This window comes from Oxyura jamaicensis, chromosome 4 (genome assembly GCF_011077185.1).
Source record: "Oxyura jamaicensis isolate SHBP4307 breed ruddy duck chromosome 4, BPBGC_Ojam_1.0, whole genome shotgun sequence".
Classification (NCBI taxonomy): domain Eukaryota; kingdom Metazoa; phylum Chordata; class Aves; order Anseriformes; family Anatidae; genus Oxyura; species Oxyura jamaicensis.
The window spans coordinates 15,253,550-15,276,884 of record NC_048896.1 but is presented as its reverse complement, the minus strand read 5'-3'; the positions used below and the strand labels follow the sequence as shown (position 1 = coordinate 15,276,884).

The following is a 23,335-nucleotide window of genomic DNA, read 5'->3' as shown; positions in this document are numbered from 1 at the left end:
CCCCGTTTGGCCGGCCCCCCCCCCCCCCGCAGACCCCCGCGCCCCCCCCCCCCCTCCTGCCCCAGGCTGCACACGCTTTAGGGTGGGGGGGGCGGTTTGGGATAGGGGATGGGGGCTTTGGGATGAGGGAAGGGTGCTATAGGATGGGAGGGGGCCTTTAGGGTGAGTGAAGGGGCCTTGAGGCGAGGGAGGGGGCCTTGGGGCGAGGGAGGGGGCCTTGGAGCGAGGGAGGGGGCCTTTAGGGCGAGGAAGGGGGCCTTGGGGCGAGGGAGAGGGCCTTGGGGCGAGGGAGAGGGCCTTGGGGCGAGGGAGGGGGCCTTGGGGCGAGGGAGGGGGCCTTGGGGCGAGGGAGGGGGCCTTGGGGTGAGGGAGGGGGGCTTTAGTGCAGGGGGGGCTTTAGGATGGGCAAGGGCCCTTAGGATAGGGGAGGGGTCTTCAGGATGGGGTCTTCAGGATAGAGGAGGGATCCTTTGGATGGGGGGGCTTCAGGGTTGGGGGTGGTTCAGGGTGTGTATGGGGAACTGGAGCAGGGGCAGGTCAAAGCGTTGTTTTGGGGGGCGGTGAGGCCGTGTTAAGGGGGCTGTGGGGGTAGGGGAGGGGGCAGCAGCAGGGCAGGTGGCCTCGTGTCTGGTTGTCAAAGCCAGCTGGGTGTTCCTGGCCAGACAGGCACCAATCCAGCTTTTTTTTTCTTCTTCTTCTTGCCTCAAAAGGGCTTCTCAGGAGGTAAAAAAGAACAGTGAGCAGCAGCTTTGGGGGCGAGTTGAACACATCTGATGTCTTGCATGGTACATGCTCACTGGTGTGATTCTGGGGTTATTTTAACAGCAGCCGTGGTGTAGCTGTGCCTGGGTCGCATCCAGCTGCGTCGACACCTGTGTTTGTGAGGTGAGATGGGTCAGGGAGCGCTCTGCACGGTTCCAAGTGGAACGTAATTTTGAGGCTCACTACACGTTGCATGGATGGTAGGAGGCAGTGGGAACGACTGACTGGGAATCAGGAGACTCGAATTGGCCTCCAAAGCAACAGGGTTTGTGCTGGTCAATTAAAGCGGCTGTAAGACCATCAGAAATCTTTGCACGCAGCTTGCTTTTCTCATGGAAGCAGATCTAAATAGGCATATTGTCGTTTTCTGCCTTTCAGTTCTACTTCACGCAGTAGGACCACAGCTGAGATGGGATTTTTGTTCGCTATTAGTGTAAAAGTTTTAATGAAACTTGTGCCATCAACAGCCTGTGATGTGAAAACCTGGAAAATCTCAGCGCTGTCTTCCCTCTCTGCTGGCAGCACCAGTGAGCGCTGGCTTTTCTTCCTCACCACGTCTGCTGTTTCGGAACAGGCGGGTGCGGTGCTTCAGTTCTGTTTTGTTATTCCTAGCACCCTCGAGCACAACTCTGTTTTTGAAGAGACGACTGCCAAAACAACAGAATTGCGTTTGTGTTTCTGGAGAGTGGATGCTCAGACACTCAGGAAGTTCATGAAGTGCTAGCCAAAATAAAGTGGTGCCAAAACAAAATGGTGCCTTTGTTATCAGAGATGTTTTATTAGAATTATGCCTTTGAGAAAGCTGTTTGATGTCCATGTTAGTCTCGTACTGCTTAGCACGTTCAGCTGGTCTGGGAGAATTAGTTCACTGATGTTTTTCATGTTTCTGCTTTGCGCCTCCACTTTCAATTGTAATTTGCATTTTCAGTGGCTCTGCGCCTCAATTTTTGTACGTAGAAATCTGTTTTTAGAAGAAGTCGTTAGTGTTAATGGCATGCTGAAGTAATATGAGTATTTTATTGTGCATAAAACATTTTTTCTTGTTTTTCCATTTAGGAATTAGGTTGATACCAAGTCATCAGAGAAATGGCCGCACGCCTCAGATCGGTGAGTTGAGGGCTTCAACCTTGCTGTATGAAGACTTGTCTGATGGAAACATGTTTTCATAGATACGTATTCTCGAAGCATGCTTGGAAAAAATGAGGCTGTTTCTGTGTTAATGCCTGCATCCAAAGGTATTGCTGTTGGAAAAGGGGCATCTTTGCTGCCGGTCCAACTCCAGAGAGACCTGATGATGCTCCAGCCCTGAAGAATACCAGTGGCTTTGTCAGTGCTGCTGATTCAATTGATCTGGAGATCTGCTTACACCAGGATCGTTCCTGGGTGCCTTAAAACATTATTCCACGTTGGCATGCAAATAAGGGCCCAGCTGGGCTCGCTGAGATCTGCTAGACCATAATAACCTCTTTCTAGCATTATTGTATTGAACGCAGGAAGTTTGAATATGGGAAGAACAGCGCTTTGCTTAGCTTAGGAAGTTATTTGGCCATTTATCTTGGGAGTACGGCTCGCTAAGCTGATCTGATATGTTACCTGTGGTGGTTTATTACAGAGAATTTTCTGCTCTCTGGTCTATTTTCTTTTTTTTTCTGGCTTCCGTAAGTAAATCTCAAATATTTAGGAAAAAAAAAATCTAGCATAACGTTAGAGAGCTTGAACAGGCTGTTCTGGCTGCACAGCACTAGATAGGTAGTGGTTCCTTTCCTAAAGCTGATGTAACCCCGCCTAGCCTGGATTTCTGCCAGCCTGTTAGAAAAGAGCCCCGGAGTCCAGGAGCAGTACCGTGAGCTGCAGTCACACTGATTCTGGACGCTGGGGTGGTTCGTTTAGTATTTTCCAAAGAGGTGTGTGTACTTCAGGTTATAAACATGCACTAAAGGTTATTTAAATAAATCTTTCGGTCAGTGATTAGAGTACTGACCTTGTGGGGAAACTGTCATGCAGAAAAACCCGGGCTGCATCAACTGCGGGGGGAGAAAGTGATGCTGTCACCCTCAGCCAGACAGAGGGCGTCGTTCAGCCGCTGTTTCAAACTTCAGCTCAGCGCCGTGTGCACTTGTGGTGTCTGCATCTTGTGAAGAACGTGCCGGAATGAGTCGGGGTACAGACAAAGGTCGATAAAAATACCAGTGAACCGGAGCGACTGCCTGCTGAGGAGAAGCTAAAAAGGCTCAACCCCTGGGTGGGGAAAGAAGACTGCAGAGGGGGCGGATGTGACTGAATTTACAAAATCAGGAAGCTAATGAGTAAAGCAAATGTAGGCTGGTTGCACGGGGGAGATACAAGGAGAACAAACTGCAGAGAGTCCTTGGACTAACGCATTTTTTCTATACTGTCTGTTCTGCAACCATCAGAAGCAGAACCCAGGGCCAGATAGGCCATTGGTCCATCCCAGAAGAACTTTTATTCATTTATTTAATGCTTTTAATCTGGCCGGGCTTTGCACGCACTATTCCAAGCAGCTGGCTATGTCCTGCTGGAGCTGCTGAGTTGCACTGAACTTTTCTCATTTCTCTTGTGGATAACTGATGCTTTGCAGTTGAATCTTTGTTTAAGGATGTAGCCCTTGGAAATTTCCAAACAATTGTTGTCTTTGTGCAGTTTCACTGGGTTAAAATTCGCTGGAGCTCAACAGAATAACTGCAGAGGTGGGTTTTGGTAGCAACAATAAGGAGCAAGTGTATTTCCAGCCAGGACAGAGCAGTCTTTGTACAAAAACTTCCTCCGACTCACTGCTGGCATGTTCTGTGTTGGCGGTGAGGTTTCCACACTCATTGCAGTTAGACCAGTGACCAAACCAGAATCTGTTAATTAGTGACTCTAGCCATTGAATTAAAAAGCATTTAAAAAAGAAATGAAAAACTAATGACTGATTACATAGGATAAGCTTTGCCTTTACCTCATTGCTTCCTTGGCTTGGAGGAGCCTAAGCTACATGTGCTGTGAAAATGGTTTGTCCTTGCTAGCTGTGATGGGTTTTGTATTCTGGGTTATCTGTGCCATGTGGCTGTAGTGAGCTCTTCCTGGTTTATATCAGGACAGAGTTTGTCAGAGCTGGTCCTCTTCTTCTTCCCTCCTAGGTGAGCCACTTAGTTACGTGTCAGAGTCCTCGGCACGCAAGCTTTGTGGACCCCTGGCATGCCTGAACTTCAGGTTACTGCGGTGGCACAGACGTATTGGAGAGTGATATCTGAGTTTAGACTCCTCCAGTCAAATCGGCTACTGACTCAAACAATTGGAGCTGTGCAAAATTCCAGCCCATTAAGATCTTAGGAAGTTCAATCCCAGTTTAGTTGCGCTGTTTGTTGGTGCATGTCTGCTTTCTTGTAACACTCATTTTCTCACTGTCTTTGCAGGCTGGTAAAAAGTGTACAGTGATCGGCGGCTGCGGATTCTTAGGCCAGCACATGGTGGAGAAGCTCCTGGACAAGGGTTACTCGGTCAATGTGTTTGATATCGAGAAGAGATTTGAGAATGACAGAGTGCAGTTTTTCCTGGGAGACCTTTGCGACAAAGAGGTACAGACTAACAACAGTAACCTGCATAGATGGGAAGGATGTCTGTATAAGCTAATGTCCAGGCAAACAGCTAACTGAGCTGTTTCTGAAGCACTTAAATGCCTGAAGGTGTTGTACAGGCTGTAAAAGGGTGCGTAGATATGATATGCCCCCTCGCCTTTCCCGTTGAAGTCAGTGGCCTAAACAGTTTTCTGGGGAAGTGTCATCTGGAACACTTGAAGAAATAGTTGGTGACTGCTTGAAGCTGAAGGGAACAGAACTTGTTTCCGAATTGTGATTTGCATTACTGTTAGCTCAGCTTTAGAGCCTAATTACAGTCACTGTTGGTAATTAGCTAGGAGAGCAGCTACATGCAACCTCAGCTGCATGAGCACCGCAGGATGCATTATTCCTCACAGTTAAGACACTAAGACCTCTTGCCTTGACGAGGTTATGCACGTGAACCCAGGCAAAAGCATTTGTATGCAACGTGAAGAGATTTTTCCCCACCAGTGTAAAGTATCGCATCTCAGAGCTTTATGACAGTCGTCTCCAAGGCAGGCAGTGCCATGGGATGCTGTGAAACCTGATGCGTGTGGAGTTAGAGAACTCCTCTCCCCAGGTAGTTCTGAGTCTCATACCTGCACTGGAGACTATTGCAAGTAGTTATGTCTAGATAGCCTCCAGCTCTCAGAATCTAATTCCCAGGTTCTTCTCTGGGAAAAATAATAAAAAAAAGCTAATCTGGTGTTCTTTTGCCTAACAAGGAGAGGACACTGAAGACCCTAGAGGCTAATCCTATTCTAGCTGCTCACCTTTATGGAAGGAACGTGACTTGAAATTTAGCCGTTTTCTTTTCATGAGATTAAGACCTGTGCTTTATTTCCTGAGTAATCCCTGTTGGCAGCTGTTTCATTGCTGTCTTGCACAACGTATCTTCTTGTAGGCCTTGCTCCCAGCTTTACAAGGCGTTTCAGTGGCATTTCATTGTGCGTCGCCAGCACCTTCAAGTGACAACAGGGAGCTGTTTTATAAGGTGAATTTTATGGGAACCAAAACAGTCATTGAAGCCTGCAAAGAAGCTGGAGTGCAGGTAAGGATGGAAGAGCTTGGGGAGTATATAAGATGTGAATGGGAATTGGTGATTTCTGAACTATGGACTGGTTTGAGCCTGGTAGAAAGGCTTTTTTCCTCTCAGTGTGTTGATTTTATTCACTCTTACCAAATTGTCAAGCACAACGCCTGTGAAGATCCCTTATTTATTCTGGGCAGAGATGTGATACTTCCAAGGCACCTTGCACGTTGTCCATGTACAAATACAGACCCGGCAATGCTTAGAATTAAATGCTCTGTAGGACTCCCAGCCCACAGGTATTTGTTGTTGTTGTTTTGCCTCCCCCCTTCCCACTCATAAGCTGTTGTAGGAAATGGGCTGTGTAGTGTTTACCTTCAGGCTTAGTCTAGATTCTGTCAGAGCAAGAAGCAAGTTTTGTTAGAACTTGTTGGATCCAGCTATCTTTTAAAAAGATGTTTCTGATTGCCCAATGATCACTGGCTTCCTGTTTTGAATCCATGAGGGCATATTTTTTATCCAACAAAAATATCCGGGATAAGAATTCTTTTTTGTTGTAATCTGGCATGGTACTGTTATCATAAAGATAAGCAGATATCTTAAACATTCGTTGCATGTTAAGTGCTAGAACGTGCTAAGCCTAGAGGGTGCTCCAGTTTCCATGGAGGTGTTTTCGCATTGACTGGTTGTCCTGGAAGTTTGTTGTCCTTAAGGTAGCAATAAATGATGTTAGAAAACTCCCACTCTCTTAATTAACTCTTACCTGCAGTTTCAGATCATCTTCTGTTAACCCACGTTATTCCAGACACAGTTTATTCTCTGTAGAAACAGTCGATTAAACATTATTATTGTCTTTACTTAGTCTTTGTAAATAATGACCCTTTTTTCTGAGGCTTTAAACAGCTGTTTTCTTTCTCATCCATTGCAGAAACTGGTGTTGACTAGCAGTGCCAGTGTCGTTTTTGAGGGTACAGACATAAAAAATGGAACAGAAGACCTCCCTTATGCAAAAAAACCTATCGACTATTACACGGAGACAAAGATCCTACAGGAAAAGGTATTTGTCACAAAACGGTTAACGCTTTTTTCCATGCTTAAAAATGCCCTTCTAAAAGTAGGGCGTGCCCTGGGGGACGTCAACAAACTTCAAGACTGAGCAGATCTCTGTTCTCCGGAATCTTTCTTTCTTTCAAAAGAAGCCTCATCCGTAGTTGTGGAGAAAGTCTGTGCAAATTGATGCACGTTTAGCAACGTCGGCCAGAGTTTCCAGATAGAACTGGAACAGGAAAATTCCCTTGTTCTAGGCAGAACCTCTTGGCTTCAATGTTCTTTTCAGCATGGAGACCAGGGAGCTGTGGAAATGTGTTCGTTTATTCTGTTATGAGAAGTGTGGCAGGCGGCCGCCGCTTGCGTCTTTCACAGCTCTCCCACATCCTTTTACCTGAGCGTGCTGATGGGTTGGTGCAGGGGATGCTTTCCTAGCAGCCCTGTAGCAGTCCATATTCTTAAGCAGTCAGTTCTGTCTTCCTTGGCTGGTTAAACTCTAAGCCATGTATTCATTTAATAAAAGTGAATAAATAAAGCTGTGACAAATTACCTGGAAAGCTGAGTGAAGTAGGGTGTTGCGTTGGGAGGGAGGGGAACTATTTCTGGAGAAAGAATTAAAGAACTGCCAGAGACATGTAATACGTCCCTGTCTTAACTGATCCAGCTCTGCTTTGAGATAAGCTGGGGGAGACTTTTTTGCTTTCTCTGCTCCCATTGGAAGCTTTCCTTCCACGTTTCCCTGATTTGCAGCCTGAAGGTGCGCATGTGTTTCGGCTGGTGTTGTGAAGAAGGTACTGGGGAAGGAGATGATGAGGTGGAGATTTGAACCAAGTTAAGGAGCATGACAACCAAAAAACATGTTGTAGACTAATGCTGTTGGCCATATACTGAAAATTTTCTTCTTAGTGCTTAAAAATTTCCCCTTACATCTTAATGTCCACTGCTCTGAAATTCTACGGATCACCGGTATCTGTTCTGTTTCAGGTTGTTAATGCTGCAGTATTTGTGGTCTAAACATGGTACGACAGAGTTTCAAATCAAAGCAAACAAATGTATTTTCAAGTGTTTTTTTTTCAGTGGTTTGCATCTCAGTTGCAGAAAGAACTTACGCTTTTTATACAAGAAGAATTTAGATTTGCTTCCAGATTGAAGCTGTCTGTGTCCTGTTACGTACAGTATTAGCCCTTAAGAACTTTTCTTATGTTCTCTGAAAACAGCTCAGTGTAAAAACATCTGTTCATTCACAAGCATAACCACTTTCCTGCAAAGTGGACTAGCAGAGTGGAAGCTTGTGAGCAACAATCAAGTCAATATGCTTGTAATTATATCTATTTTGGGTGAAGCAGTGAAAGTATTCAATGTTTGTTTGCATGTGGTGTTCTTGAGTCTTTACTTGAAAGACAGCAGATTTTTTTTTTTTATTAAAAATAAAAAATCAGTTGAACATGTTGTTTAGAAACTCCCAGTAGAATTGAAACTTGTTCAAAGATGCCTGGTTAAATCTGCTTTGCACGTGGTGTTCCCAGGAAAAAGGGACCACGCCCCTTCTGAACGTGGTCAAGAAAGCCCATCATGGAAGTCTTCCATTAAATGATGAGAGACTGAATTGCTCAGTTTCCTTCTCTTTTCCTCCCACACATCCTCAAGCTCCTCTGGTCTCTGTGGTGCTAAATGACAAAGAGCTCCTTCCCTTTGCCTGTCAATCCACTTAGTGCTCACTAATGAAAACAAATCTGTTTCTTTTTCTCATTAAAGACAAGAAAAGAAAAGAGGAAAGATCATTTGGTAGGATGGATAGTAATTCTTCCACTGATGTCATCCCAGAGAGATGAGGGAATGCTTCCTTGCTCTAGTGCTGCGGCTGGGCTATGTTACTAAGCCATATTTTTCTTCCTAGCATCTCTGTTTTTCTTTTTTTTTCTTTTTCCCCTTACAGGAAGTACTGAGTGCAAATGACCCTGACAACAATTTCTTCACTCTTGCTATTCGTCCCCACGGGATATTTGGTCCTAGAGATCCTCAGCTGGTTCCCATCCTCGTCCAAGCAGCTAAGAGTGGCAAAATGAAGTTCATAATCGGGTGAGCGAGGCTTAGTCACTTTATAGCTTGTTAAACCTGAAACCCTTTTGGAAGGGGATGATGTTAAATCAGGAGTGGTGATGTGGCTTTCAGTGATCTTCTGATGTAAGAATAGGATAACTCATGGTAATATTAAGTCTGTCGGGATCCTTGTCCTGAGATGTTCAGCATCGGAGAAGAAGGCAGGATTTAACCATCTGCGCTGGCCGTCTCTTCTTGGGAACTGCAATGGAATTCTGGAGGGGGACAAGGTTTCTGTAACTTTTTGCTTGTAATCCAGTAGCCTTTCATAGCCCTCTTGTTAGAGACTCACACGCTCAGATGAGTAAGCATTCTTCATGCAAAAAGCATATCAGTAGGGAAAGCAGACATAACTTGAGCTGGCTTTTCACAGTCTAAAGAGATCATTTTTTAATCAAAGAACTCAGGTAACTTGCTGTTAATTAATGTACACTACTGGTATTTGAGGGTCTTGCCATTAAAAAGTCTGTTTGACAGTGTTCTAATACTCATGACAATAAGATCAAAGGCATTTGCATTGTTGTTAAGTCTCGCAGTTTCCAGTGGACCACTAGGGTTGGGTTTATATGGTTCTCATTCTTCGTTATGGTTCACTTCTAGATTGACCTCCCAGGTAGGTTTGCTGCTCACCGATCAGTATAAAATCAAGCTTTCTACTTTGTGTAAGTCTTCGCTTTCTAGCTCAAACACGCTTTCCTCATTTAGGTTTTCCTGCTGCTATACAGACCTGCTTATCCCTAGCAAGAAAGCAAATAGCCATTTATCTGTGAAAGTTGAAAATGAAAATTATTAAATCTCAGAACGTTGATTACAGCAATGTTTTTTATGGCCAAATGAGTGTGCTGATGGTTTTGTAACAAACTACTTGTGTGATTTAGATGGACTCTTGAAAGTGGCGTGCAGCTCTATCTTTGGTATCTGTAGAAATAGATTTAACACAGCGGGCTGAATCTGTTTCAGCTGGGACTGAAGTTGGCTTATTGAGTAAGTTAAAATTTCATGAGCCAAGAAATTCATAATTGAAAGCTTGTCCTTAAGTGACTTTCTGTGTGCTAGCTGCCACTGTGTTCCTATCTGTTCTGCTTCTGTGGATCACTGGTGATCCTGATGCCTGTAGGATCTCGGTGGGTTTAAATAGGGTACTATTACAGGAACATAAACTTTCTGAGGGGCTTCTCGAGCTGAAACAGTAACGGCGTTTCCTCTGTGTCAAGATAAGATGCGGTGACTTCATATCTTTATCAGAGTAACAAACAGCCTGAAGTTATGGCACAGCACAGGAAGAAGAGGATTCTTAAATTGTGTTATGGGAAATATCCTTCCTTTTGTCACAAGCAGATTTTTTGCCCAGATTACCTTTGGACATAACTCTCTTTCCTTTCATCTGTGCAGGGATGGAAAGAACTTGGTAGACTTCACTTATGTGGAAAACGTGGTCCATGGACATATCCTAGCTGCTGAGCACCTTCAGAAGGACTCTCCCTTGTGTGGGAAGGTAAGGAGGGGACTGGGAAAGGGAGTGGGTGTCCCCTAGCTCAACTTCATCTGCCTGCCTTGCTTGGTTATGTGTTTCCTCTGTAGTTCATGTTGTGTCTGTACTGAAAAATCCGTCTCAGATGAGTGGAGCTAGCTCATACAAATGGGTCATTTTTTCCTGTCTGTGGTTATAATGGATCGTTGCCCATCTGACGACCGTTCTGTGCAACAGTGTGGGGCAAAATGCATGCGAATACTTTTAACTTCATTCTGTAAAACACCTTGTGGAAGGAAGTCCGGGCACAGTTGTGGGTAGCTGAAATGAGTGCAGAAGAAACAGTTATGTAGCACTTACAATAGAACTCTGAGCAGAATTTCTTTACAGACTTCCATGGCACTGACATGCTCTGGGCATGCTTTTATGTGTTTTCATTGTGTCGTATCATTCAGTCTGACAGTTTCTGAGTAAACTAACCTGTCAGAAGTAGCTGGCTTTTGTAGTCAAGGGGATAACCGCTTTTCAGATGGAGGAGGTTGGTGGAAGGTAGCTTCTCATGGAAACGCCTTTGCAGTCAAGTCAGAGGTGTCAGTCTCCTGGGCGTGAACATGAGCTGAGCTGGGCCGTCAAAGAGACAAACGTGTGAAAGGCATGATTTTCATCTGGCTTTTTGTCTTCTCTTTCAGGCATTTCATATCACAAATGACGAACCAATTCCCTTCTGGGCATTTATGTCCCGTATCTTGACTGGCTTGAACTACGATGCACCCAAGTACTATATTCCCTATGGGCTGGCATATTACTTGGCCCTGTTCTTGGCTCTAGTGCTGTGGCTGCTCAGTCCGCTGGTCACCATCAAGCCCACTTTTACCCCTATGCGGGTAGCACTAGCTGGGACCTTTCACTACTACAGCTGTGAACGGGCCAAACGAGACATGGGCTACAAGCCAGTGGTGAGCTTGGATGAAGCAATAGACAGGACTCTCCAGAGCTACCCCCACCTACGCCGGGCTAAGGCTTGAGAAGTCCTGGATATTTATTTCTACATGACTTTCCTAATTGCTCTGAGATCTTAACGTGGGCACTGAAGCAAATTTCACTAATTGTCTGGAACAGGGAGTTTTCCCAAAGTCCCTCCTCCTCCTCACCGTTATCAAGACAGACTTCTCTGGGTTGAAAAACACTTCACGTAGTAGCTGTGCTAACAGTTCTTTCCTTTGATGTGACTTGTTGTTCTGAGACAGCTGCTGAACTCTGTGGACTATGAATAAACACCCTGCTGTGCCCTTTTCAGTCCCAGCCCAGCACATCAGCATTCCTTCGTCTTCTCTCTCCACCCTTGTCCTCTGTTTTGTTGCTCTGGTGATAACAGCCGCCTCTTCTCATAGCTGCAGATCAGTTGATGAAATACTGCTCACCACTGATTTCTCTCTGGGGTTTGGCTTTTTCTATACAGAAACAATGAAAAAGAGGCTTTCATCAAGGAGGGGTTCTGCCACCATTTTTTTTTTTAACTGGGACTGTTCTTGGATCTTCCTGTGATTGGTGGGTTGATTTGGCCTCTTACAGAGTAATTGGAAGGAAATCTGAGAAAAAGCTCCTCCTTGTAAGGAAGGAAGCTCCTCCTTGTAAGGAAATCTGAGAAAAAGCTCCTCCTTGTAAAGAATTTCTGCAGGAGCTTAATTCTATTTAAAAATACATAAATAAAACAAGAAGAGATGACTTCCTAACTTTGTGTTCCATCTTTGAAAGGGCAGATCCTATTCGGAGCAGCTCAGCATAAACAGGTTTTTAATCATTCCCTTTGTGGGGGGAGAAATCTTTGCTGTGGCTTGTTGTCAGCCAGCACATATTTTGCCATAGCTCAGTTCCCGTAGGAATTACCCTGGTTTGGAAGATCTGCTGCACAAGGCTGTCATCTTGTCTGACATTGTTTGTCAGACGTGGTAATGGTCGCTGTGTTGCATTGACCACTCAGTACGTGAAAAGCTCTTACACAAGAAAATGGCTGTAATACTATGTTCACCAAATTGTTTAGTTGCCACTTAAATCTACTTTACCCCATAATCTTGCTAAGTGCTCCAGTTTCATTTTTTTTTTTTTTTTTTTTTTTAAATGAGGGCTTAGGTTAGGCTTGGAACTTCCCTCTGTGGCCAGTTCCTTGCTCTCCAGCAATGATGGATGTTTCATACTTGTTGATGCTTCAGATTTCAGAAGTATGAGAAGTGCCTCGCTGTGCATTCGTCGTTGTGCCCAGCTCAGTGAGCCTTGACCTCATCTGGGAGCTCAACGTGCTGCTAGAATCCCACAGAAATGAAGGAGTTTTTAAAACTTCTGGTTTTATTGTAGAGGTTTATGTTGGATTTTTTTTTCCAGGAAGCTATTTTTCTGTAACAGCTAGCTCGTTTTACCAACATTTGCCTTGCTTGACCTTGAAGTAAATACCCAGTGGCTGGGTCACTTCACACAACTCCTGTTTGCACTCATCAAACACCTTGGCTGTTTTTTTTGTCTTGTTTTTTCCCAGCCTGTAGGGTTAAATATGTAAAGCTCAGCTTCTAGGGTGCAATCTGCTTGTGTCACCCCACGGCCAGTTTCAGTGGGAGACAGATACTGCTTACAGTTACCTGGGCTGTTTCCCTCCGTGTGCTGCCCCGAATTCCCTGTTAATGGGAGGACCCTTTCTTTCCTCACCGTTTGGTGATGTGAGTGGCCCTGAATGCCCCATCCATATCTCTACAATTTGTGACTTATAAAAAGAACTCACGGTGAACTGAGTGGTGAAACCACGCCTAGCTGACAGTGATGGCTTTGTTCCCAATCTCACCTGCTGGATGCAGAGGACGGACTAGGGAAGTTTTTCATGCTCCTCTCTGGAGCTGGCCCCGCTTCCAGTTTTTGTGATGCAGTCAACTGACGCTAAACTTGTAAACTGCTCCCGGAGGAGTGGCCTTGTGAAAACAGGCAATTCAGATGCACCTCTGCTACGTGCAGGAGAGGTAGCCAATAAACCCAAACTGGTAAGTACAAAAAGCCACGAGGGACAAAGCATTCTGGTTCAGATGCACTGCTGGCACACAAAAGGTGGGTACTGCTCTTGGGGCTCATGGTGCAGCACGGCAGGGAACTTCAGCTCCTCGTGAAGTAGGGATGACTGCGCTTCTAGGGGTGGTGAGAGAGGATCGTACTGAGGCGAAAGGAGCAAGTTCAACGATTACTTTTCAAAAATAAATCGGTGAAAGCACGTTTTGGCCTCTAGATGGCGTTTCCCAGCTTGATCTGCCTTGCTTCAAACCTCCACGATGCTGTCTCTCAGAACTTGGACACCGTTCAGCAGGAGTTACTCACCTCCTTGTGTTTTGTGAAGGTAAATCCAGGAGCTGCTACAGAAACAAGAGGCACTGGAAGTTCAGGTCTGCTGGATAAAAAGCAGCAGGTGGTTTGTTTTCCCTCCAGAGTATGGTCAGTACGAGAGTAAAGCAGAGTTTTGGTTTATGGGCATGAGCAGTTTCCCAGAGCTGGGCACAGCGTTGCATCACGCTGAAGTTGGTTTGACTTGGTATTCCCTGTGTAATTAGGTCAGTTCCCAGCATTTCTGGGAGGCTGACTAGCTTCTGTTTTCCAAGCAGAAGTAAACACGCGTTGTTGCAGTGGTGGAACCTGACATTGCTGTGCCTACAGCCCTGGCCACAACAGAGGGGGAACCTTGCTTTATCCATAGCCTCTTCTAGCCCTGATCGAGCTGCCTCCTCTCAGCTCTGTTTCTTTTCCCAGTAAGCACCCAGTAAGCCCCATCTTCCGTTCTTTGGGCAAGCCAATGAGCTCCTTCTGTACTCTTGCCTGTAATTTTTGGCATGCATCTTCTCTGCAGCGTGCATCTTATGTGTGCGTGAGCATGCAAGTAAGCAGGAGGCTACAAAGCAAAACTGCCGTTATCGACATTTCCTTCCAAATATCTAGGGTCAAATCTGCCGCTTTGTTAGTAACGCTCAACAGGAGCTGCTGAAGACATCAAAGACTTTCCTAGAGCGCTCTTGTCAAACTTTTAATCTCTCTCGCTTTGCTTTCTGTCTTTTTCTTGTTGCAGCTCCCCGTTTTGCTGACGTGAGATGGTTTTTGGTTTGACAAGCTGTGGGAGAGATAAAGGAGATACCTTCTGTTTCTTTCCCCAGAGAAATAGGAGAGGGAGAGGAAGAAAAGTGCTCTAGGTGGAGATGAAGTACCTAAGAGCCCCATTTCCCTCCTTACAGAGAGAGCATGAAAGAGGCGTATGCACAGGAGGAATGTTACAGTCTAAGAAATGCTTTTCAGTCTTGCCTGTAGAGCGCAGAGGAGCTCTTGTCCAGACACACCTCAGTGCCAGAAAGGAAAAAATAATGGCTCGGTGGTAATTACGTGGGGAAAGGTAAGAGGAGCGATTGACGAAAAAAGTCAGGAGCCATCTCCTGTGTCCAAAGATCATGGAGGCAAACTGAAGTCAAGCCTGAGGGGGATATGTCGGAGGTTTTAGGTGCAGGGACCCGCTGTGCCTCACAGTGCTCAGATGCACCCTTTTGTTGTGAAAGTGGCACCTCTTAACTCAGTAAATCCTTGCATGGGTTTTTCAGATCTGCTGATGGCAGGGATCTCCGAGCGCTGGTACGAGTTTCCACACCTTTTAGCCCCGCGAAGCCAAACGTGGCGTGGGTGGGCTGGACTCTGCTCCTTCAGAGAACTGTTTACCAAGTTTCGTTAGTGCTTGTGCAAACCTTTGGGAAGTGCCAGGTCCGCAGATGTACGTGATGGTGCAACTTGGTCATTATTATGGGAGAAGGAAAGCGAGTTGTTTGCCTGGAGGAAGCTTGCTGAGCTGGTGATGAGAAATAAATAGGCATCTCCCCGCTTGCAACAGAACATGTCTGAGGTGTTTCTGTTAGCAGATTGCACACGTTGTTTTAGCAGTGCCATCAGGCTGGCACTTAGCCACGGCTTCTCTTTTGCCCAGTGTTTGCTGGTGAGATCGTTTTGTCTTAGCTGCGAGAGCTCCTGACCTCCTTTGTAGGTGTGTTTTCATGGCCATGGGTGGTTTCCTGCTGAGATTATTGTATTCCGGCCCTGAATAGTCAAGGGTATACGATTCTGTTCAGCTACCTGCTATTAGGAAGGTGAGGTCTGGCATTTCGGCAGCGCTTTGTAATGACACCTCATGAAAAACCAGTTTGATTCCCTTGCAACAAATGGGTGTAGTGATTTTACACCCTTCTACTCATCGCAACTCTGCTCAGCCTCTACCGAGGCTTGGCTTTTCTGTCGCCTTGGCGAAGGCCCGAAGGATTGATGTGTTTGGTGCCTTCCCTGTCCCTTCGGTGCAAGGACGGGGCAGGTGGTTGCGTGGAAGAAAGCATCACCCAAAAGAGGAAATGTTGCAGTGCAGGTGAGTGCTGTGGAGTGGCAGTGACTCATTTTTTGTGACTAGGAAAGACTCAAAAATTCTCAATATATTGTAACTGTTCAAAGACAAGCTGGGCTGCTCAGGGAGACTACACGCCTTTGGGCAGAAGGCCGTTGCTGTCAGAGGAATGTCAAGAATTGCTGTGCTCCTCCGTATAACCCCCTGCCCATAAAACAGCTGTCTGCATTTCGAAAGGTGAGCAGGTTCCTGCCTTGTAGACGTCGCCGTTTCTAAAGGTATGCACGCTGCACCTCTGGAAAGGAACGTACTGCAGAGTTACACAAACTGGTTTGAGGCTGGCTGTCTCTGGAAGTGGCAGCAGCGTGTCCCTGGCAGCAGGGAGCTCAGAGCAGGCTGATTTGCTCTACCCAGCAGGGAGCACGGTACGTCCATCCTACAGGCGTGACTGCAGCTCGCAGGCAGCCCAGCCTGACCTCCGCATTGCCAGCTGTGGGCTTCCCAGCACTGACTTCTGTGCGGCTCTGGTAGCCCCTCTGGGACAGCTTCTGGGCTTCGAGAAATGGATGAAACTTTGGTTGATGTTTCAGAGAAGTGGCAGTGTTGAATTCCCATCGCTCCTCCAAAAACAAACACAACTCATCTGAACACAAAAAGCTCCAAGTGTCTAGTTTGCAGCTTGGTCCTCAGTTTTCCTGTTTTATGTCCTGGATGGAAGCGGCCTTCATGCTTGTCACTTTCTCTCCATGAAAAGTTCTCTCATGTTATAGTCAAGTCACCTCTGTTTTTTATTTTTATTTTTATTTTATTTTTTTTACCTAAATTGTCAGAGTTCTTTAAATCTTTTGCTGCTAAGCATTCTCTCCGGTCTGTGAGTGGTTTCTGTGGCTGCAGCTTCCTCGTCTGATGTAATTTTTATGTCTCACTGATCCCAAATGACCTGCTTTGTGGTGCACTAAATAGGGGAGACAGATAAGCTGCAGTGAAACGAGCGTTAACCAGTACTAACCGTGGAACATCCCGATGAGAGGTGCTTGTGCTCTTCTCGTGAAGAAGATGCAGGGAGAATCCATTTCCTGGTAAAATCAGACACTTCAGGCCAAAATTTACCTGCAGAAAAACAGTGTTTCCGAAGTCGGGATGGAAAAGGGCTCTTCCAACCTGCTGCTCCCTCCTTCCTCCGCTGCTGCAGGAGTGTGTGCACCCATGGAGAAGGTGGTTGTTGAAACGGAGGGGCAGAAGGTCCCTCCTGCGTGGGGCTGGGCTGGCACACCGGGATGGCAGCCTTCAGCACACCTTTGGCTCGTGGCCCGAGGAGGGAGTCTAGATCCACAGCAGTGTCAGGGTGTTTCCACAGCAGACCCTCTTGGTTTTTAACTCTGTACAGAGGGGAAAAAAAAAGCCGCTCTTGGATTCTGTTCCTCTGCTGATGAAGATAAGGGACTTTATTTTGTTGACAGCAGCACAGGCAGGGTTTGCTCCAGAGGCATGCAGGCCAACTCTTCCCTTTCCAGATGAGGCTGGCCTTGCTGGCTGGATTGAGCTTGGTGGCCTTGTCCTGAGGTGTCCTGAATTTGGTGTTCAGCCTGTAACTGCCAGCTTGGGAAAGCTGCTGCTTCTCGCAGTGGTAAGAGTTACAATTCTGCTGGCTTCAAAGCAGTATCCGGACTGTGGTTGTTGCTGTGTGTATCAGTGAACGAAGGGAGTGAAAGCAGCCTCGTTTCACTCCCCTTACACACAGACTTGCACATACACACGCTGCATGTTTCTATTAGGAACCACAGCTAGGAATCCATTCATTCTGGAGTCTTTATGCCAAAGCCTCCAGAAGCTGCAGAAATGAGGCTCCTGATGTGATTGTCTCAGTTCAGCGCCTGAGGTTAAGCAAATTGACTTTCCCTACAGATTTACTGGACGGTCTTTCAGCTTCTGGTCTGGAGCAATCTGGTAGTGCTGTATTTGAGTGGCCCCGTGGCGTGCTGCTCTTCTAGATGTCACACAGGCCTGCCACTTGCTGGCAAAAAACCTTCTGCCTCTGGCCACTGCTGTGATTTTGAAATGCCATCTCATTAAAAGCTGAATATGCGCCTGTAATTATGAAGAAGAAAAACACCCGTGAGGGTTTCTGTGCCTGCTGGTGTGAGTGACACCCACCTATACTTTGGAAAGTGTGGTTTATCTAAAAGCTTAATTGGGATAAAACCACAACGATTTGTTTGGGACTGATTGTCCCCACCTGTTCAAGCTGCTGCACACCGTAGATGTGCCTTTGTTTGCAGCAGGGGATTGGTGTGGACTGGGCTCACACCACAGCCCTGGAAATCTCCAGTTCGAGGTAAGCTGTCTGCGTGGCTGGCCACGGTTATATTGGTCTGAGTATGAAAACCCTTAGCTATAGGGAAAAAAAAAAAAAGGTGTTCCTACCCCACTCACCTTGCTGGGAAATAAAAGGCAAAGCTGTGGCTTACGTTAGTGTATTTGTACGGTACCAGACATCCATTTATATTGCACTTACAGGGGTATCCCGTGTCTCTGACCCACCGGCATTGTCCTAGTCCAGGTGAGAAACGTAGAAAGTGCCTTTCCGTGGTTTGCTCGTCTTGGAAGACAACAGTTGATGAGACTTCCCTCTCTTCTGACATTTTATAACATACAACATGCTCCGTTTCCTTCTCTGGGCCGTTAACTGGGAAGCCTGTCACATTCACGCTGTGCTTGGAGCATCCCCTTCTCTGCTCCTCTCTAGCATCAGCCGTGGCTAGAAGATTTTTCCTGCTTTACCCTTTCAACAGAAAGTGGTGGTTGGCAGCCATGTAGTAAAAGGTGTTGGGGCTGCTATGTGTTTTGGGGTCATGGTGTCGCCCTCGGTGATCCACCTGCGCAAACCTCCAATCTCTGAAATGCACGAGCTTGCTTCCCCTTGCAATTACATCAGTGCAGATGAAAGCAACTCCCTGAAAGACCTATGCAGCTTCAAAACGGAGAGACCTGGTGCTGCTGGATGGGTCACGGGTTTAACTGCAGTAATAAACCAGGACCTTTTGTGCAAGCTCCAGCTGAAGAGCAGGTGTGTTGCCACAGTGGAGTCCCTGCTACCCTGATGAGGAGCTGCAGTCCCTGGGCTCCCCATTTGCCATGGTTGGCTGGGGCTTGACTGCTCCTTCTTGTGATACTGTGCGACGTGGTCAAATCCTGTCGTCGTTGTTCCTGGTTTTCTCTGTGTTAAGTCTCAGGGGAGGTTCACAAGGACGAGGGGCTGGAGCAGCTCTCCTACAAAGAAAGGCTGAGCGAGCTGGGGGTGTTCCGCCTGGAGAGGAGAAGGCTCCAGGGAGATCCTCGTGGGACCTTTCAACACTTAAAAAGGGGTCTTATAAAAAAGGTGGAGAGTGACTCTGTGCTGAGGCAGATAGGACAAGGGGAAAAGGTTTTAAATTAGGGGAGATTAAGAGGTCAGGAGGAAATTCTTCCCCCTGAGGGTGCTGAGGCACTGGAACAGGTTGCCCAGAGAAGCTGTGGGTGCCCCATCCCTGGAAATACTCAAAGCCAGGTTGGAGGAGCCCCTGGGCAACCTGATCTAGTGGGTGGCCCGTGGCAGGGGGTTGGAACTGGATGAGCTTTAAGGTCCCTTCCAACCCGAGCCCATCTATGTAAGGGGCAGTTGCAGCAATATTATAGTTCTGTGGCTTTCATAGACAAGCCTTAAATCTCCTCTTGCCTTACTCCCAAGGGGCTGCATGTGGCCAGCGTGACGTGTAGCAGCGAGTAGGCAAATGCTCCCCTTCACTCACATGCTGCTCTGCAGTAGCCCTACATCTCAGTTTTGTAACCCTGCAGCTGAAATGACATAGCTGTGGTTTTCTGCTGCAAATACTACCTAAATTAGGTAAAATAATGTCTCCCTTTGTCCCTTCTCTCAGGAGCAGCTGCCACAGGATCAGCCCAGCCCGGAGAACCCAGCGTGGGACTGATGTGCCAGCAGGTGCTGGTTCAGGCTGGAGTAGCAAGGGGCTGACTCCTGAAGGGGAGGAAGGCTGCGTGAGGTCAGTGCGAATTACTGGGGGTTTGGGTGACATCAGGGGGTGGGACACAGAGAGTGAAGCATGAGGAGCCTTCAAAAAATGATACTGATGGGGCTGGAGTGGTGGTAGTTGATGTTGTGGCAGGGAGAGAAGCGTCTTGCTTGGCATTTCTCCACGCCTCACGTGGCTGCACGCTGTGCAACATGTCTTTCACTACCAAGTTGAGCATCCGTGTTGTTGTGATGGAGCTGCCAGCTGGGGAGCTCATTCTCTGCTGTTCTATATTGCCACCACGCCCCTGAGTTTAAGACCTGTCTTTATAAGCTTTGTACATGTGTTTGGACCAGTATTTTTAAGCTATTAACAGAATGCGACTTATCACTGCGCCTATCTCTTCTTAGTTAATTAGAAAAGCAATTCTTTGTTGTGTTTCTTCTAAGGCAGAGAGCAGTGCTGACAGACATCATCACGGCTAATGTTCTGGCCTGTGTTTGTGCCAGTCCAACAAACTGGTTGTCTGCCGCTAGTAAAACTTGGGTATATTCTTTTAGAACCTCCTTGTCCGTGTTTTTTTGGTGTTTAATATTGAGATGCTCATAATGGATGCTATTTATTTGAACATTCACTGCAGAACAGTGCATTCGTACTAGAAAAAGAATCAGTCCTCAGACCCTGGGGTGTCCCTTCTGCTCACTTGGCAGAGGACCTACTGTACCCAACAGGCTGGCCGGGCTGTTAGTCACTATTATTTCAGGAAATAACTTGAACAAACCTTCAGCAAACGATGGGATGACTCAGGGGTTACTGAAAATAAAGCTACGCTGTCAGCTGGAGCCCTGGAGGATGCTTTGCAGGGGCAGGGACTGGGCTGCATCTCAAGGAGGCTGATTCCTGCGTTGGACACTGCTCCGTGCGTACCCCGAGCTCAGGGCGCGGCTCTGTGAACACATCTCCTCTCCTGGGCCTATCTCAGCTGGGATCAGCGGCAGCCTCTGGGGAAGAAAGCTCACCCGAGCCTGCGCCGCTGCAGGTGTTGCAGCGCGAGTAGATCAGAGAGGGAGATCTGGGATTGGAATCACAACGTTGACATCAGGGCTTCCCAGACGTTATCTTCGCTGTGCTTCTGCGAGCCAGGGATGGGTTATTGGCCCTGTTAGAGCCCAGCCCAGCCCAGCCTGCTGGTGGGTTGCCCACCGTCATGCGGCACATCCAACCAAAAAGGGGAAGTCAGGAGATCTCTGGGGGCCCACCTACTCCAGGCTCCTCGTTACTGCTGATCAAGCTGCAGGGGGAGGTGGGCGCACAGATGGGGAGAGGTTCTGTCAGATGCAGGGCTGGGCAGCACCTTCTTGTCATCCTGTGGTGGTCCTGGGCTGAAGCCCTGACTTCTGAAAAGTGCTCAGAAATCATGCCTCTAACCCCAAGTCTTCAGGGGCTGGCAAAAGAAGTGCGTCCAGGGGCCTTTCTGCGTCCAAGAGACTGGCTGGTGGAGCTGGGCCTCGGGGATCTTGTGGCAACTGCAGCAATTAATTAGAAGGGAAAATAAATTGAGGAAGATGATAGTACCTGACGACTTCCTCTGCTGTGAATTGTGATAATCACACCTGTGTACCTCATTTAATTAGTTACAAGGAGAGGATCTCTGAGTGCTAATTACAGTGCTAGCCCCTGATGCTCCCTAGGTACCACTGCTGGCAGCAGCTCTCCCAGAGGCAGGGGCTTGCAGGGGGGGAGCAGCAGCAGGGTGCCTGCTCCCCCTTCCTGCAGGGCAGGCCTGTCCCTGGGCAGCTCTGGTGGTGCCTGGCCTGGGAAGGAAGAAATTCGGTGGGAGAGAGCAGGGGGCTGCTCCCTGCTGTCCCACCACAGCGCAGGGCTGGAGAATGCGAGGAATGTAGAGGAGAGCTGGCGGGGAGGGGAGACCATGCAGCCTGAATGGAGAAACCTGTTTGATTCCCCTGAAGGGCGAAACACACCCAAGTCTCCTCCTCAAAACAAGGCTTGGCTTCCCGGAGCCAGCCCTCTCGGTCCGCCCGGCAGGTAAGGGCTCTGCCTCGCCCACAGCCGCCTCGCTGCCAGGGAGGATCGGAGATACCCGCTGCGAGCCCTTGGGGGGCAAGGCGCTGGGAGACCGGTTGCAGACTGCTCCACATCTGTCTTCTGGAGGAAAGCCGCAGCTGAGGAGCCTCCGCAGGTAGGGCTGGGCAGGGAGACTGCTCCTCTGAGCCTCGCAGAGGGCGGCTGGGGTGCTGCTGCCACCCGCGCTTCACCTGCTGGCTCTGCTGGAGAGGAGGAGGAGGACTGTCCCCTCCTAACCTGCTGACACAGGGATCTGGTGGGGATGAGGGAGGCTTCAACTGGTTCCTCCTTCTGTAAAGAGAGCGATGAAGCTCTTTTCTCCGATGTATGGGAGCAAAATGTGTATCTAAAATGGTACGTGGATACTACAAGGCTGGCATTAGTGGCAACACATAAATAAGGCAGAACGGGATGTTTGGCTGTGAGGTTTTGCTGCTCTTGTTTGTCTGATCCCTGAGTTCCCTCCTTGCCCATCCCTGTCTTTCTGAAATCTGTCACCTGCTTAATTTATGAGGTATAGCAGGGGGTATGGCAGCAGGGACGGGTCTGTGCGCAGACGTGAGCCAGCAGCTCTGCACAGCTGGTACAGTTTCAACCTGTGACTTTAGACAGCCTCCCCAGAGGCTTGGGGTCAGCCGCTCTGCGTGCCACCCCTCCTAACCCCCTTCCCCAAGACCAGCGTGTGATGGAGAGGGACGCGGAGGGAGGTTCTTCTCTCTGTGCTCCTCTGCCTTGTTTTGTTTCTCTCCGAGTATGAAATCAGCACCCTGGAAAGGATGGGATGGGAGTGGTAAAGCTCATGCGGAGGAGACGAGCACCTCCCTCAGTCCTTGCTTCTTCCCACCTCAAAGCTCGGCAAACATCTTCTCCATTTCCCCCGTCCCTGCCCTGCTGCTGCTCCAAGCCAAACCCCAGCCAGGAGAACGAGCTGCCCGCGGCCGGACAGGAGACAGGTTGCTCACTGCAGGCTGCAGAGCAGGGATGTCCTCCCCTGTCAGATCCATCAGGGCCTTGCGCTTATTCTGGTTTCATCCAGCCAAAAACAAAATACTGGATTTGTTCCCCGGAATTATTTAAGTGGAAGTCCCAGTCTTCACAAATGATAGATTTTAATTTTCTTTTCTAAAAACATTTTTTTTTTGTGGCTAAGCTTTGTAGCGTCTCTGGGATGCCGTGAAGCTTCGGTAGGGTTTTTTGTCCTGCGCTGTTTATGGGTCTGTCATACAAATGCAAAGCTCAGCCTTTGAAAGCCCCAAAAACTTTTCCTTCCTTCCTGCTTTCATCTTTAGACATCAAGGCACAAGGTCAATGGCATGCGGGTGCGGTAAACATCCTTTACATCCTCCTTCCTTTTCAAATACAAAAATTAGTGGAGCAATTAGGAATTAATGCCTTGTAATTAGAGCAATGAAACTGCGTGCCCAGTGCAGTGAAAAACGATTCAGTAGTTTTGGGCAGCAGCAGCAGCAGCGAGCTGCTGTGCTGGGGGTGGTCGTGCCTGGTCGGTTTGTGCAGCTCCCAGCACAGCAGGGCTGGGAAGGTCTCTCGGGACAGGCAGGGCTGATGAAGTCTATACCACGCTTTCCTGACTTGAATAGCTCGTCTTTGCCAACTTCATCTGGTTGGACTGAAGTTTTTCATTGTGGGGTACGTGGTTGCAAGAGAACTAAAAAATATAAAAAATTGTGCGTGTGTAGCTTTACAGCGGCTGTCAGACAGCTGGAACGCGTCCAGTGCTCGCCTTGGAGTCCTGCGCAGGCTTCCCTGTGGCAGCCACCGGTCTTTATCTCTCCTTTCTCCATGCCTGAGGAAGGAGAGATGTTTGCCGTCCCCAGGTAC

At 47.8% G+C, this 23,335-nt stretch overlaps 2 protein-coding genes and 1 long non-coding RNA gene across 5 annotated transcripts in view; all 3 read left to right on the top strand.

Annotated features, from left to right (window-relative positions):
* NSDHL (NAD(P) dependent steroid dehydrogenase-like) overlaps positions 1–11,742 on the top strand; it is an 11,931-nt gene extending 189 nt beyond the window's left edge. The window contains exons 2-10 of one of the 3 annotated variants that reach the window (XM_035325428.1): positions 711–785; positions 1,819–1,869; positions 4,179–4,340; positions 5,266–5,412; positions 6,320–6,448; positions 8,375–8,517; positions 9,931–10,033; positions 10,699–11,640; positions 11,677–11,742. In XM_035325428.1, the coding sequence (XP_035181319.1) occupies positions 1,849–1,869; positions 4,179–4,340; positions 5,266–5,412; positions 6,320–6,448; positions 8,375–8,517; positions 9,931–10,033; positions 10,699–11,034 (1,041 nt within the window). In that variant the 5' untranslated portion in view covers positions 711–785; positions 1,819–1,848 and the 3' untranslated portion in view covers positions 11,035–11,640; positions 11,677–11,742. The other 2 variants (XM_035325429.1, XM_035325430.1) reach the window with 2 other exon arrangements.
* Positions 6,455–7,659, top strand: LOC118166478. Its single transcript, XR_004750519.1, has 2 exons — positions 6,455–7,446; positions 7,482–7,659. It is a non-coding gene; the product is annotated as an uncharacterized LOC118166478 (long non-coding RNA).
* Positions 11,743–19,318: 7,576 nt separating the features above from the next.
* The window catches only part of ZNF185 (zinc finger protein 185 with LIM domain), a 48,327-nt gene continuing 44,310 nt past the window's right edge, over positions 19,319–23,335 (top strand). The window contains 1 exon segment of the mRNA XM_035325431.1: positions 19,319–19,441. The gene's annotated coding sequence lies outside the window, so the exon portion shown is untranslated.